Below are 13,652 nucleotides of genomic sequence, written 5' to 3'. Positions count from 1 at the left end.
GAATAGAAATGTATTTAGATCTATATACAAGGTGTTCCGTGATGACTGCTCTAGATCTATAATTTTAGAATTTCTATCATAAACGAGTATAAGAACATACGCAGATTTTCAGTCGAAAATTAATATTCAAAGTGAGGAGAAGCAAAAACGCTGAAGAAAACTGACGAGTCAAGAAGATGGGATGACAAAACATTTTACAAGTTTGTTTGTTAAATAAAGTATGGAGGTGTTTATAGGAATTGCTCTTAAACTTCTCCATGTTTCATTCGGCAATCAACCCGGTTTTTATGTTTCCAGTTTCGATGATTTGTTAGAGTTTTTGTTTTCTCCATTTTAAATATTAACTTACAGTCCTTTATTTGACATTTCATTTTTGACAAGAATTCTAAAAATATCAAGGTTCGGTTTCATAAACTGTAGAAGTCTGAAGAAAAGAAAACTGTTAAAAATACAATACGTTTCTTTTCTACCATTGGGGGACATTTTATTAGATGTTAAATCATGCACAATATTTGCATTATAAGTTGCGATTTATACTATATGTTACGAATAAAAAATATCGCCAAAACTAGTGAAATTGTTAACTGTTTTTTTCTAAAATTATGGTACTATCAATACTTTAATAACAATATCATTTGCTATATTATAACTATTCAGTTTTAACTCATATTTATTGAAGGTAATAACTATGAGTTGTTATTTATTATTATAATAGAAATTAAGTTTTAAATATCTCACTTTATTGAAATTGCATTTCTCAGGAACAATTCGACCGATTTCGATTAAATTTTGTATTTTGCCATATAAAATTACATACTTTTAAATGATGCAAAAAATTGTATACCTTACAATACAAAATTTTTTAAATCATTTTTAAATTAGTTAAAAAAAATTTTTCAATAAATTACTTCAAGGGTTTACACTATTTAGTACAGTTGTTGGAATAAATTTCCTATTATTCCAACATAGGATATATCAGTGTTTTCATTACAGAAAAAAATGGGAGAGAATTTCTCAGCCTTTCTCAAAAACAGGGTGAGATTTCAAAAAGTTAAGTGAGATTTCTAAAAATTAAAGAAACACGAATAGACTTGGAAAAAAAATATTTCTTTAATTACAATAAATTTTTAACATCTTCTAATTTCTAAACCATTGAATATTTTTGCGGCATTATCATATGGAAAACGTTCTGTATCTACTTTTTCATTAGCTATTCTCATTAGGTTTACTCAAATGCTTACCAATCGATCTGTTACGATATTTTGCTTTAATTCGGTTTGGGGGCTAAATAACCTTGCAACAGATGCTGTACTATTCGGAATCACTAATTAAATTTGTAGCATTGTGCACACACTTCCCTATCCTCTACATCTACCAGCATAGATTCTTCAATTATTTCTGTTATGGAATAGTGAAGTTCGTTGAAGTTATTTCCATGTTCATACTCTTTGTTAGGTCTTCCAGATTAGTTTTCACAGACTTAAACTTTTACAAATTGCTCTAAATTGTCGATGAGGGAGTTTGGTAATTCATTAACTCACTTTTTTTCTCAAGACTTGTCGTAAATAATGCTAAAATAATGTTTTCAAATTTCGGTTTTATTCATTCAAAACTGAAAAAGAAAAAAAACAAAAACTTGGAGAACAGAGAGTTTGAAGTTGTTTTTCTGTAATCGCATGGTTCGGGGAAATGAAGAGTTAAAATGGGAATAAATGAAAATTTATTTTACACATAATTGTTAAGCGCTTTTCTTCATAAGATGATTGCTTTTGTATATTTATATTCAAGAATTAAACAAATGATCAGATTGGATAAATCTTAATTTTGCGTGTTTTTATTTATAATTATTTAATATTTTCTAAACAAAAATTTGGATTTTTGACAGTAATTGTCAAAACAAAAAGTATGTAGAGTAAAAATGTACTATTTAGAATAAAAAGGCAGATCTTGTTGTACTGTAAACTTAAGTTTCAAAATAAATAAAAAAATCCGAAAAAAGCAACGGACACCTTAAATATTCATCATTCACATCAATTTTGGTTTAAACGATTTATGCCATGATTTTGAAATATTTGAATTAATTAATTTATAACATTTATTAAACTTTTAGTATTTTACTTATCTTCAAAAGAAAATTTTTAAGAATTTAATCGCAAAAGGAGGATTTAAAGTTCAAATGATTCCAAAACATAATTGTTCATAATTTGTAATTTTATATGTACTTTTGTTTAAAATATTTCATATTTATAATGGCTAGTAATTATTTTTACAGTAAAATATTGGGCTTTTGACAGTCGTCATCAGCAATGTCAAAAAGTTTTTTTTGACATGATGGTTAGGCCGTCAATTGTCAGAAACTTGCCAACCGAAAAAGTTTACATGAAAGGTGGTTATTACAGAACACTTTGATTACGTAGTTTGAGTTTGGTAAATTAACTTTATTGAGATAGTCATAGTGTTCTGAAAGTTTTCTCCGTGCCTATATCGGATATCTTAAATCTACAAATAACTGATTGTACTATCTTTGTTATGAATTTTATAAATATTTTTATTGTGCTGTAAGTATAACACAAAATGAGAACAGACAAGAAAACATATTTTATTTATTTACATCCAATAAACTACTTCAATGAATAAATAAATTTTAACAGAGACTTAAACAAAACAGTAAAACACAAACCGTATACAACGTTCTTATTTTCTTTTAAATAAGAAGTAAAATAATTAAAATACATTCTTAATTTTTTTAGCCTTTATTTTTATTTGTATTGCACTTAGAGGTATGCATTTATGTTAACAATTTGATAGATAGAAGAAGATAATTTTGTTTGCTTAGAAGAAGCAAAACAGTCATTAGTTTTTGCGAAAAACTTCCAAGTTTTATTAAATAAATTTAACAAATTATTATTAAAATGATATTTGAAAGTAATATATAATAAAATAAAAGGAGTGTGTAAAATAACTTCAGGTGTTTGGATCCTTATTACTAGAAACTCTAATTTAGTATTAGAAAGTGTTAGACTATTAGAGTAAAAATGTAGATCTTGTTGTACTGTAATCGTAAGTTTCAAAATATTAATAAATAATTAAAAAAATAAAAAACAGAAATTAAAAAAATAAAAAACAGAAATAAATGCATAATTAAAAAAATAAAATAAAATATAAATTTAAAAAAGTAGCAGACACATTAAATATGCATCTTACTCATCAATTTTAGTTTAAATGATTTATGCCACGATTTTGAATTAATTAATTTAAAATTTTTAATAAAAAAACTTTTAGTATTTCATTTAATTTCAAAAGAAAATAATAAAAAATTTAATCGTAAAAACTTCACAATTTTCTAAACAAAGAATTTTTTTTCCAACGAAATCATAAATAGATTTTTAAAAAATTATTTCTTACACTTTGAAATAAATGTGTGTGACATTTTGGGTATTTCGATAAACGTTCTAGTAATACACTTGAAACACAAGAACCGATTTTATAACCATCATATATGAAAAAGAATAGAATTTGTTATCAATTTCAGATGAAGCTGCTTCTTACTTTTTAAAAATAACTTTTTTAAAAATTTCCTCTTACAATAATAATAATAATAATAATAATTAGTTTACCATACTGATTCAAAATTATTTTTAAAAAAAATAAAAATTTCGTTTTTAAATCTTTTAATATATAAAACATCAAGTCTAGTATGTTCTTAAAAATAAGATAGAATTTAAATTAAACGCAAAAAAATATTAAATTGATGAAAAAGATTTTTCTAATTTGGAAGGGTTTCTAAAATTGAGTTGTCCTTATGTTCGAATCTGAGGATAACGTATCATTTTAACTATTACAAATAAATTTAAATAACTTAAGGGACTACCAGGTAAATTTAATTTGATTAGGAACTATAAAAAACAAGTGCAGGTTCAGACCGAAAGTTTCTTTACTCTTTTTTTTCCTTCAGGAAAGCTTTAATACAGAAAAAAAAGAAGATTAGCTAAAAATAGTATTTTTGTTGCATCGTTGCTACTGACATTAATACACTTGCCGATTCGTTAAGTTCGTCCAAGTAAAAAGTTCCGTTAAATTGTCGAATAATTTAAAGATTTTCATTTCTTCACAACCTGCTGCGTTTATTCATTGTATGGAAAACAGCTTCTTAATAACTCTGACGTAATCATAACAGAGGGACAAGTTTGATAGGGCAAGATCGGGTTTGTAAGTCGGGTGTGCAAATTCCATCCAACTCAGGCTATAAACCTGATCCCTAGCTTCGTATAGTCTTGCATTATTGTCCACATTTTTTTTCTTGACTGTGAAGAAGTAAAAATCCTTAATTTTCTAGACTTTTTTTTTAAAATCATGAAGGCTTTAGGAAATTGATCTCACAGTATGACAATTGTGTCTGTATTTGTGACAACTATGCACAATCGTGAGTACAAAATTTGTATTTTTTTTATGTTGCTGCATATTTTTGCTTGTAATAGAGTTCTTTTGAGTAAAAGAGTAATAAAGTTTATTGAACGAACCTCGTTTAAATAATTTATTTGGTGAAATAAATTATTTAAACGAAGAACATGGTTAAATCTCTTTAAAATAAACAGGTTGTGACAGGAAAATAATTTTTTAATGTTTCATATTTCGATTAAAAAAATTGAAATGTATTTCAAACAGCATATAAATTTTAAAAATGTTATTCTGTTTTAATGAATGTGCTTTCCATTATATAATTTTAAGATTAAGAAATGAAATGTTTTTTAAGAAATGAATGTAATGAAACGTTTAAGATTAATGCATACGTAGGTAATAAAAAGTTTTTCACAAAACTGTTAGTAAGCTGCGCGAGTAAAAGAAAATTCTTTTTCATCAATGAATGCCATATAAATGAATCATCCTGCATGATTGTTTTAATTTTTCTTCTTAAATTTCTGGTTTTTATATAAATAAAAAAGCCTGTTTTGATATTACAGAGATGCCAACTTGCTCCGGACAGCAAATATATATTTTAAAGTGGTAGTTTGTTAATTGTGATTCTTGGTTTAATAAATTCAATTTAGTAGATTTTTATCCACCACTATTTCTAAACAATTCGTAGCCTTATATCATTCACCACTTTCTAGTTCTAATGTAATGCTATGCTTTTAAAAAACAAGCAAAAATAGTCAAATATTTGCATAATTTACTTTGTAGTTATCTACCGTTTCTTTAAATATTTTGGTCTGTCCGGAGCAGTTGGCATCTCTGACATTATTCTGAGCTAAATTTAGTGAAAAGCGCTTGAATTAATTTGTCACTGATCGCAAAAATGAATAAATAACAAAAAAAAAATTTTTTTAATAAAAAAAGGAAAAATACATGTCAGTTAAGAGACGTTTAGAACAAATTTATTTTGTTTATAAAACTAAATAACTTAATTATTTTTTTGAGAAGAGGAAAAAAAACCCCTGTTAAGTACCTATTTAGATTACAGAAAATTAAAGGAATTTAGAGAATAGGCAAATAAACACATGATTTGTAAAAATAGTGAAGAGGGGGAAAAAAAGGTTTGCAAAAGAACTAGCATAAGTCGGTTTTTAATCCAAAAATTTTACATTTATATTAATTAAAATTTTTTTTTAAGTATTTTAAATCGTTTTAATCAAATAAACAAATTAAAAAAATTAAATTATAAACGCATATTTCTTAAAACACAGCTTAAACATCCTTAATATAACTTGTTTTAATTTAATTTAATAATTCGTAAATTGAAATAGAAATTATAATTTAATACAGATAAGTTTTCCTTCACTTCGTTTGGTATTCGAATCTATAGAGATACAATGATTCATTAGATGAAACATGTATGATTGCACGTGTTACAAAAAGCCAACAAACACAATAAATAATACAAATATTTGAAGACCGTCTCTCTTTTCATTTCTCACAAAAGACCACCATAAGATGAACCTTTAATTTTATACTGCATGCAAAGAAGATGAACTATGCGTTTTCTGAGTTGGGTTTGAAGGCTTAACGGTTATCACAGCTAATGCCGCGTTCTTGGGTCGAGTAAGGATTCGGCGAACAACAAAGAATTAATACTCGCCACTATGAAAAACGTAAAGTGAAAATCAACACCACAAAACATCTTGAAGCTGTGTATTTACATTAAGTACAGGATGATATCTAATTCCGATAAGGAAAAAAGAGCTTTCTAAAGAAATTCCTCTAGATCAAAATGTTTGATCATTATGATTGAGCTTATAAGTTTGGTCAAATGTTCACTGCTCGTTTCGGTATTGTCTGAAGTGTAGCAGTGTTAAGTTTTTTTAATGCTACATTAACAATCCGTATAAAACGTTTTTATCATTCGAAGAAATAATGTGAATAAAACGTTAATATTGGCTTAATTTTAAAGTGTGATTATTTAGATAACAATATATAAATGCACTCTACATATCGAATTGTTTATATTTGTATGCTATTTTCTGTAAAATTTTCCATGATTTTGATCTGCATGCGAAGCTTAACCCTGTCATATTTTTAACTGGAAGTTTTGGGTATACATTTTATATAGGCTATTAGAAGCGTTCCATAGCCCTTAAAATCTGAATGTTAGCAAGTATTTAATGCAATCCATTCCTGCAGTTGGTGCACTATCACTATTACTCAGTTGCACTGAACACCGTTTGATATCACTCAATGGCGCATTCAATTTCACATCACTCAAAAAACAAATATCACAAATGTAACAAATTTATATATCGTCATCATCGTCACTAATATCGTCCCAACCAGCTTCATTTTCAGATATAGCCCGTTCTAGTCTTCGAATATTTTGTTCCCTTTCAAAGCGAGATTTATCGTCTTCTTTTTTGACCGAACTACAAAAAGCTATTTGATTTGACTCTAGACGCAATGCAGGGTCCATTGTAGAGTGATGAGGCGTGAAGTTCGTTTGGCGAATACAAACGCCATTGATAACTTGATTTGCACTAGTCGCTTGAGTGGTCAAAATGTCATCATTGTCTTCATCATCATCATCGTCGTCGTCAAAGCCACACAAATCACTATCTGGAGATAAGTCTAATCCTGGATCAACCCACTGCGGTGCAGCAGGTTTTCGACGGTTGCTACTACCACTGCTTGATGGAGGTGGAATACTAGGCCGTTTTTCATCGCGTAAATCTACAGGTGAATCGGTGGATACTGAACTAGAAGTGAAATTAAGTCTGGCTGCAGTTCTCTGAAGTATTGCCTCGATATCTGGTGATGGATTACGCGATGAATTATTAGTTGTACTAGAAGGGATGTCCTGGTTTGCTAGTCTTTGGAGTGTTGAATAACTGAGGTCTAATGATGAAGATTTCGCACTCGTAGAACGGGTGTATTCAAAGGAAGAAACTATAGGTGACATTCTGGTATCAAAAGTGGCAGAACTTTTATCTGCAGAAGGGGTTAGATCAATTGCCAGAGAGTGTGTCGCTTGTGTGGATGAAGCCGTTCTTGGTGGAGGTGTTCTTTTATCCATTTCATCGACTTTGTCTATCTTTTCTTCTTTTGGTGGAAATTGGTCTCTTGATACGCTCAAGTCCAAAGTATTGTCTGAATCTGGTTTTTCTATCATTGGAGGAACTCCAGACAATCCTGGAGGGCAGAACACCCTCTGAGCTTCTGAGAAATAAGGAAGCAGCTGATTCGCCGTTGATTGTTGGTTCTTGCACATTTCTGCCAACCTCTGCCCAAGTAACAATCTGAACCGGATGGGATCGAATGAAGTAGTATTTTCTGGTGGTGGAAAAGGAGGTGGTTCTGGTTCTTGGTTCTGTTGTTTCAGTCTCATCCGGTGATTATGGAACCAGTTGGTGATAGTGCGGATAGATAGGCCCAACTCAGAAGACAAAAATTCCATGACTGCTGTACTTGGGTAAGGATCCAAATTGTAGGCTAATCTCAGAGCTTCCTTCTGTTCCTCGGAAAACAGGATTCGGGGTTTCTTTGCAGATGAGGGATATAGGAATATCGGATCAATCGGATATGGTGGCTGCTCTCCACAAGGTAAAAGTGGAGATGGACCGTCTGTATCCATAGCATTGCGTCTCCTTTTATTGGCTGAAATAATAAAGTTTGCTGTATGAGCTTGATTTAATAGGTAAAAAAATTATGTTGTACTAATAGATGCTAAAGTAATTTGTGAAAGTTAAATTTGAATTATACATTATAACTGGAATTATGCATTTCTATTGAGATAAAAAAATAAACTAATGCAAAGAAATGATAGATATGACAAATCTAAATATACCAGAGCATATAGAAGAAGAATTGTAGATGAGTTACAAGTGGGGAAATACAACTGTTCAAATGAGTTTGATGAAACTTAAAAAAATTCAAGAACAAGATGAAATAGAAATTTATAAATGCTTAAAACATAACCGCCTAAAACAATCTTAATAATTAGTATTGTCTAGTTTTTTTGTTGTTTCTCACCATATTAAAAAAACCTGATTTGCCTCCGTTGTTTAAGTTGTTCAACAATACGATACATTTTTACTGCGCGAAAACTTTCACACTTAAAAACGTGAAATTACGTTGATGTATAGCAAAATGTACGGGAAATATGATTAGATAATTAATTCGGGAACTATTAATTGTAAAACGTGTTATAAAAAAATGACTATGTGGAACATTCTACAATTCTGAAGAGGTGCTATTGGAGAATTAAAATTTGATATGTTGAAAGGTTCACGTCCAATGATGTATATGACATCCGAGTTTCAGTGTAAAAAATTGGAGCTACAGTTAAGAACAGGTTTTCACAAAAAAGATTTCGTGAGTTATATTTGTAACGTACACATTTTATTTTTGTAAAATGCAAGACTAAGCGACTCCCGCTAACTACAAAATGAACATGGACATTCGATCTACAGAATGAACATGATAATTTCAAACGTTGATTTAAAATTTGAATGAAAGTTTAGAAAATAATTAAAATTAAAAACAACATAATAAATGACGCAAATAACAATATATAAATTGAACTACTTAAAAAACTTAATTTCGCAGCAAAATATTATGTTCAGTATAAAGAATAAATTATGTTAATTTAATTTATACACTTTCTAAGATCAAATTAAAGTGTTTTTAAATGTGTAACTAACTGCAAATAAAAATATAAAGTTTAACTTAATCTCACAAAAGATTAATTTTTTTTTAAATAAAATTTTGTTTTTAATTGTATTAGAAAAAAATCGTAGAAAAATAATAGTGTAATAATAGAAACGAAACGCATTTAAATTTTGAGAATAAAGTTCTAATTTTTCAGTTTCAAGAACAGCTTTTAAGTTTTAAAAAGACATGTATAATTTAAACAGTTCGAAAGAGATGTATTAATAATATTTAAAAATTAAACAACACGAACCTACAATTTATTTATCAAGAGTTTTGCATTTGAAAGAGTTCTATTTTTGTTTTGATTTTATACATTAAGTTTTCTCTCTCTATGTATAAAAAATATATATATATTTCGATCAAATCGTGATGAGCAATCTCCTCAGTAATTCTGAACTTCGTTTTAGATTGTTTACTTAAATACTATTTCAGATGGAAAGCAAAAAGCTCATGATGTGTCAGATGGCGATAAGCCAACTGAATAAATATAAATTTCGAACTCATCGGTAAACTATTTCAAGGGAAGCATGATAGAATTTCTCTCCAGTAATTGAATTATTGCCTATTTAATTCGTGACTGAACTTTGCTTGACGCTAACATAATTTTTAACAAACAAATAGCTGTCCTTAATTAAACATAATTATTCAAGAGAAAAAGCCTAATTCTAATTGAATTGGGCGAAAGTAAAAAACTGAAAAGAAAAAGCGTAAAAAAAGATGAAAAAAATGTTGAGATCTAACTAGCGAAAATTATTAAGTTTTTTTGGTGCATTTCTGATTGGAAAATTTAAAATACGTATTTTGAAACAATAACGAGAGAAAATTTAGAAGAATTAGTATGACAAAATACATTAATGTAAAAACCATCTGTTTAAGTAAAATAGTAGAGATAGGTTTGGTTATTATTCACGTATAATACTTCAGTTTCTAACCAGAAGAGAAAATGACCCGACGTTACAAGTAAATACCCGGATTTTGATGACCTTTGCATTATTTTTACTCTTTTTGCTTTTTAAGAAACATTTTTAAATTTAAATGGCATTTTTTGAGAGGATATTTTCTAGGAGAGAACAAATTCTAGGATATTTTTTACATTTTATGATTTTTTGGGGTCTCGATGTAAATTTTTAAGATTTTTGATTTTTATACGGGACAGAGACAATCAGGGTAAAAAGGAAGAATTGATAACCAAACTATTACTTCATTGATTTATTTGTGAGGCGGGAAACATTGCATTTCGTTCCCCGCTACCTATTTCAAAATTAAATGTTGTGAAATCAGCCGTGAATCGTCGCAACTAATGTCAACTGGTTATGTTAGAATTTTAAATGGAAAAAAAAACCACATAATATTAATTTTATTTAGTCATACCCATATTTTTGACACCACGTACGTTTTTCCCTATCGTCACCCAGTTATACTGTAACTCTCGATAACATCTGGCAACCTTGTTTTTACCAGAAATTATTATTTAGATTTTTAATAATAGTTGCATACTGATTGATATACAGCACGGCAAGAAAATAAACCGAACCACCCTGGATAACTTTTGATCTAATGTTCGGATCTTCACGTTCTAAGACTCAATCCCTATGGTCAAAGGGGATGACTTCAAATATGCTCATTAATTAGTACATACGATATTTTAAGTTATGAAATCAGACTAAAAAATGTACTTTCTCTGAATAAACATACCGTTTTTTCAATGGATTTGAATTTTTGACCCCGTAATATAGAAGGTAGCCACCATCTGGGAAATATGGTCCCAATAGTTTAGTCAGTAGAGTGCTCCAAAGTTTGAACCTCTTAATGTTAATTTTGCTTTTTGCGTATTTCGCTATATCTCGAGAACTTTTTACGCGTATTAAAATATTTTTGCACACAATTATAAAACTCGTTTTCCCATAAATAATTTCATACAAAAAATAACTTTTAGTAAATATTTATAATTTTTATTATCTTATTGAAGAATGGTGAAGAAAATTTTGAATTATAAGGTATAAAATTTTTTGCAGCATTTTAAAGCTTGATATTTTACATGAAAAAATAAAAAATTTGAGTGAAATTAGTTGAATTGTTTCTAGGAAACTGAATTTCAAAAATACGACTTTTCTAATCAGTAAAATCCAAATCTGCCGGGGAAAAAAGTGTGTTTATTTAGAGAAAGTACATTTTGTGTCTGATTTCATAATTTAAAATATCATCTGCATTAATTAATGAGCATATTTGAGGTAATTTCCTCAAACCATTAAATTGAAACCTAGAACGTAAAGATCCAATCATTAAATCAAGAGTTATTTAGAGCAATTTTTTTTTTAGCATTGTCCGCTTTTAAATACAATAGCATCTAAATTTAGTTAAGAAATAATGATTGGATTAAAATTCTTAATTAATTATAAAGAATTATTTCAACTTGAGAGGATTTTTTTGCTACAGCACTTGTAGAGATTTTTCGGATCATAAAAATTCTGGCCCTAATTTTAAAGTTTAAATCACAAGTGTGAACTGAAATTTCTAAGCGTATGCTAGAAAAAAAGCTCTGTTTGCTAAAGACCCTTACAGAGTTTAATCAGCTTATTTTAGTACGAAAGTTTTTTTTTCTGCAAAGGTGGGGGAAATTACAATTTTTTAAAGAAAAAAGCCTTATATTTCAAGGAAATATACTCTAACTACAACTTCTTTAACCATTTCCAATTAAGAGGGTAAACCTCCGTTCTCAGTCACTACTACAAACTATAAAGTACCTACCCCTCTGACTATTAAAATATTTTTTATTTCGAAGCATGGCTTCCGGGTATTTACATGGTAAGTGAGCAAACAGTGAATTATGTTTTGTCTTGTAAATTTTAAGTTGCTGCACCGGTTTTTTTTTTAACCGTTGAAATAATCTTGAGGTTCAAAAGGACAGAACTTAACGAATTAGTTTACTGCAGAAAAAATTCTGTAGCAATTATAATTATTTTGAATTTATTAAATGCGCTCGTCTTCCTTAAAATGGCATAGCATCATGAAGAACAATTAACTGCTAATTTAATGTAATCCTAAATTTATTGAATGACATGTCAATTATCTACCTTCGCGTCTTTCTGTCTTGATGGCTTGAAGCTTCTCAACATTTGTTGGATCGTTCAACCATAGTTGCATTCGAATAAAAGGTTCCCGGCCTTTGATGCTGAGCATGTGCCAGGGCTTTGGTTTTGAAAGCAGCTCACTGACAGAGCCTTGAGACAGGCCCAGAACAGCCTCACCAAACAACTATATAAAAAAAAAACAATAAGGTTATTTTTAGAACCATAGAATCTTCATAAAATTTGATTTAACTTACAGATAAAAGTTAATTAATTAAAATTTATATTATTTTTAAAGTTATTCGTTAAATTTAAATCCTTTGTTACCTTAATATTTTTAACTAGCATACACATATAAGTTCATATTTTTCTACGAAAAATGTTTATACATTTTAATTCATGAAAGCTAAAATTTCCTTTTACCGGTAGATCGCCAGCCAACTTCTGTTTTCGATTTGTAAGCTTTCCTGCAACACAAACCGGGTTTTTTTCTACAGCTTGTACGGAGAGAATAAAATCTTGATTTTTTGTAATCAAATTCATTTTATCATATCGACAGAGTAAAATTATGCCAAATTATGATAAGATTAGCACTAAATTTCCTCGAAAAGGATAAACGCATTCCAGATAAAAACAAAAAGTGGTGGTCCTTTTTTAGTTTATGTCTAGGAATATTCTTTACTGCTATTACGTGGTCATGGGTGAAAGCCCTTATAAAGAAAGACGGAAAAGAGAAAAACCTGGTACGTATAACATTTCATTCCAGCATTTTTTTCGAAAAAAATGAAATATCTGTAACTATCAAGATTTCTTTTATAATTCTGGCATATATATAAAACTGCTTCTTTTCCAAGATAAAGTAGATATTGTTGAACAATTTAAAAAAAGAATAAGTAAACTCCTCCCCAAAACTTGCTATAACTGAAATGGTTTTACTACCAGCCTTTCCTCTTCTCCGTCTCGCTTTCACCCCTGTACGTGGTTGTCAATGAAAATGATGCATACTTAGATTTAAGCTACCGAGTATAGTATTTTCAATTAATATATTTTTAATTAATATATTTTTAATTTATTAAAATTATTTTACAGGACAATATTATTTAACATATATTTTTTATCTATTAAGGCAAAGTCAAAACTTAATATTTTTTCTCATTTTAAATATAATTTAAACACCTCTTTCACAGTACTCTACAATAATTGGGTATACTATAGCCTACGTCACAGGTTGTGTTATTCCTACTAAATTTAACCCATGAACGGCATTTTCTGCGAGCCTAACTTCAAGCCACAAATAAACAAACGAAGTGTTTGATCGTTTAAATAGCTGCTCGCCAGATTTTATTGCATTATAAAGAAAAGTAATTGATATTCGATTTTTGATTAATAATTGATTTATGTGGATAGTGGCATTTATGTGGATAGTGGCATAGAATTTAGCATTGC

At 28.9% G+C, this 13,652-nt stretch overlaps 1 protein-coding gene across 3 annotated transcripts in view; it reads right to left on the bottom strand.

Moving 5' to 3' along the window:
* Positions 1–5,985: 5,985 nt before the first annotated feature.
* Positions 5,986–13,652, bottom strand: part of LOC107438880 (homeobox protein cut) — a 215,526-nt gene continuing 207,859 nt past the window's right edge. For all 3 annotated transcript variants that reach the window (XM_071185699.2, XM_071185700.2, XM_071185701.2), the window contains 2 exons: positions 12,213–12,393; positions 5,986–8,082 (listed from right to left, as the gene is read on the bottom strand). In XM_071185699.2, coding sequence (XP_071041800.2) covers positions 6,728–8,082; positions 12,213–12,393 — 1,536 coding nt within the window. In that variant the 3' untranslated portion in view covers positions 5,986–6,727. The remainder of the gene's footprint in view (positions 8,083–12,212; positions 12,394–13,652) is intronic.

Source organism: Parasteatoda tepidariorum, chromosome 5 (assembly GCF_982258835.1).
Source record: "Parasteatoda tepidariorum strain Cologne lab strain chromosome 5, Ptep-v5.0, whole genome shotgun sequence".
In the NCBI taxonomy this organism is placed as follows: domain Eukaryota; kingdom Metazoa; phylum Arthropoda; class Arachnida; order Araneae; family Theridiidae; genus Parasteatoda; species Parasteatoda tepidariorum.
The sequence above is the reverse complement of the archived record's forward strand: the minus strand, read 5'-3'. Positions and strand labels throughout refer to the sequence as shown.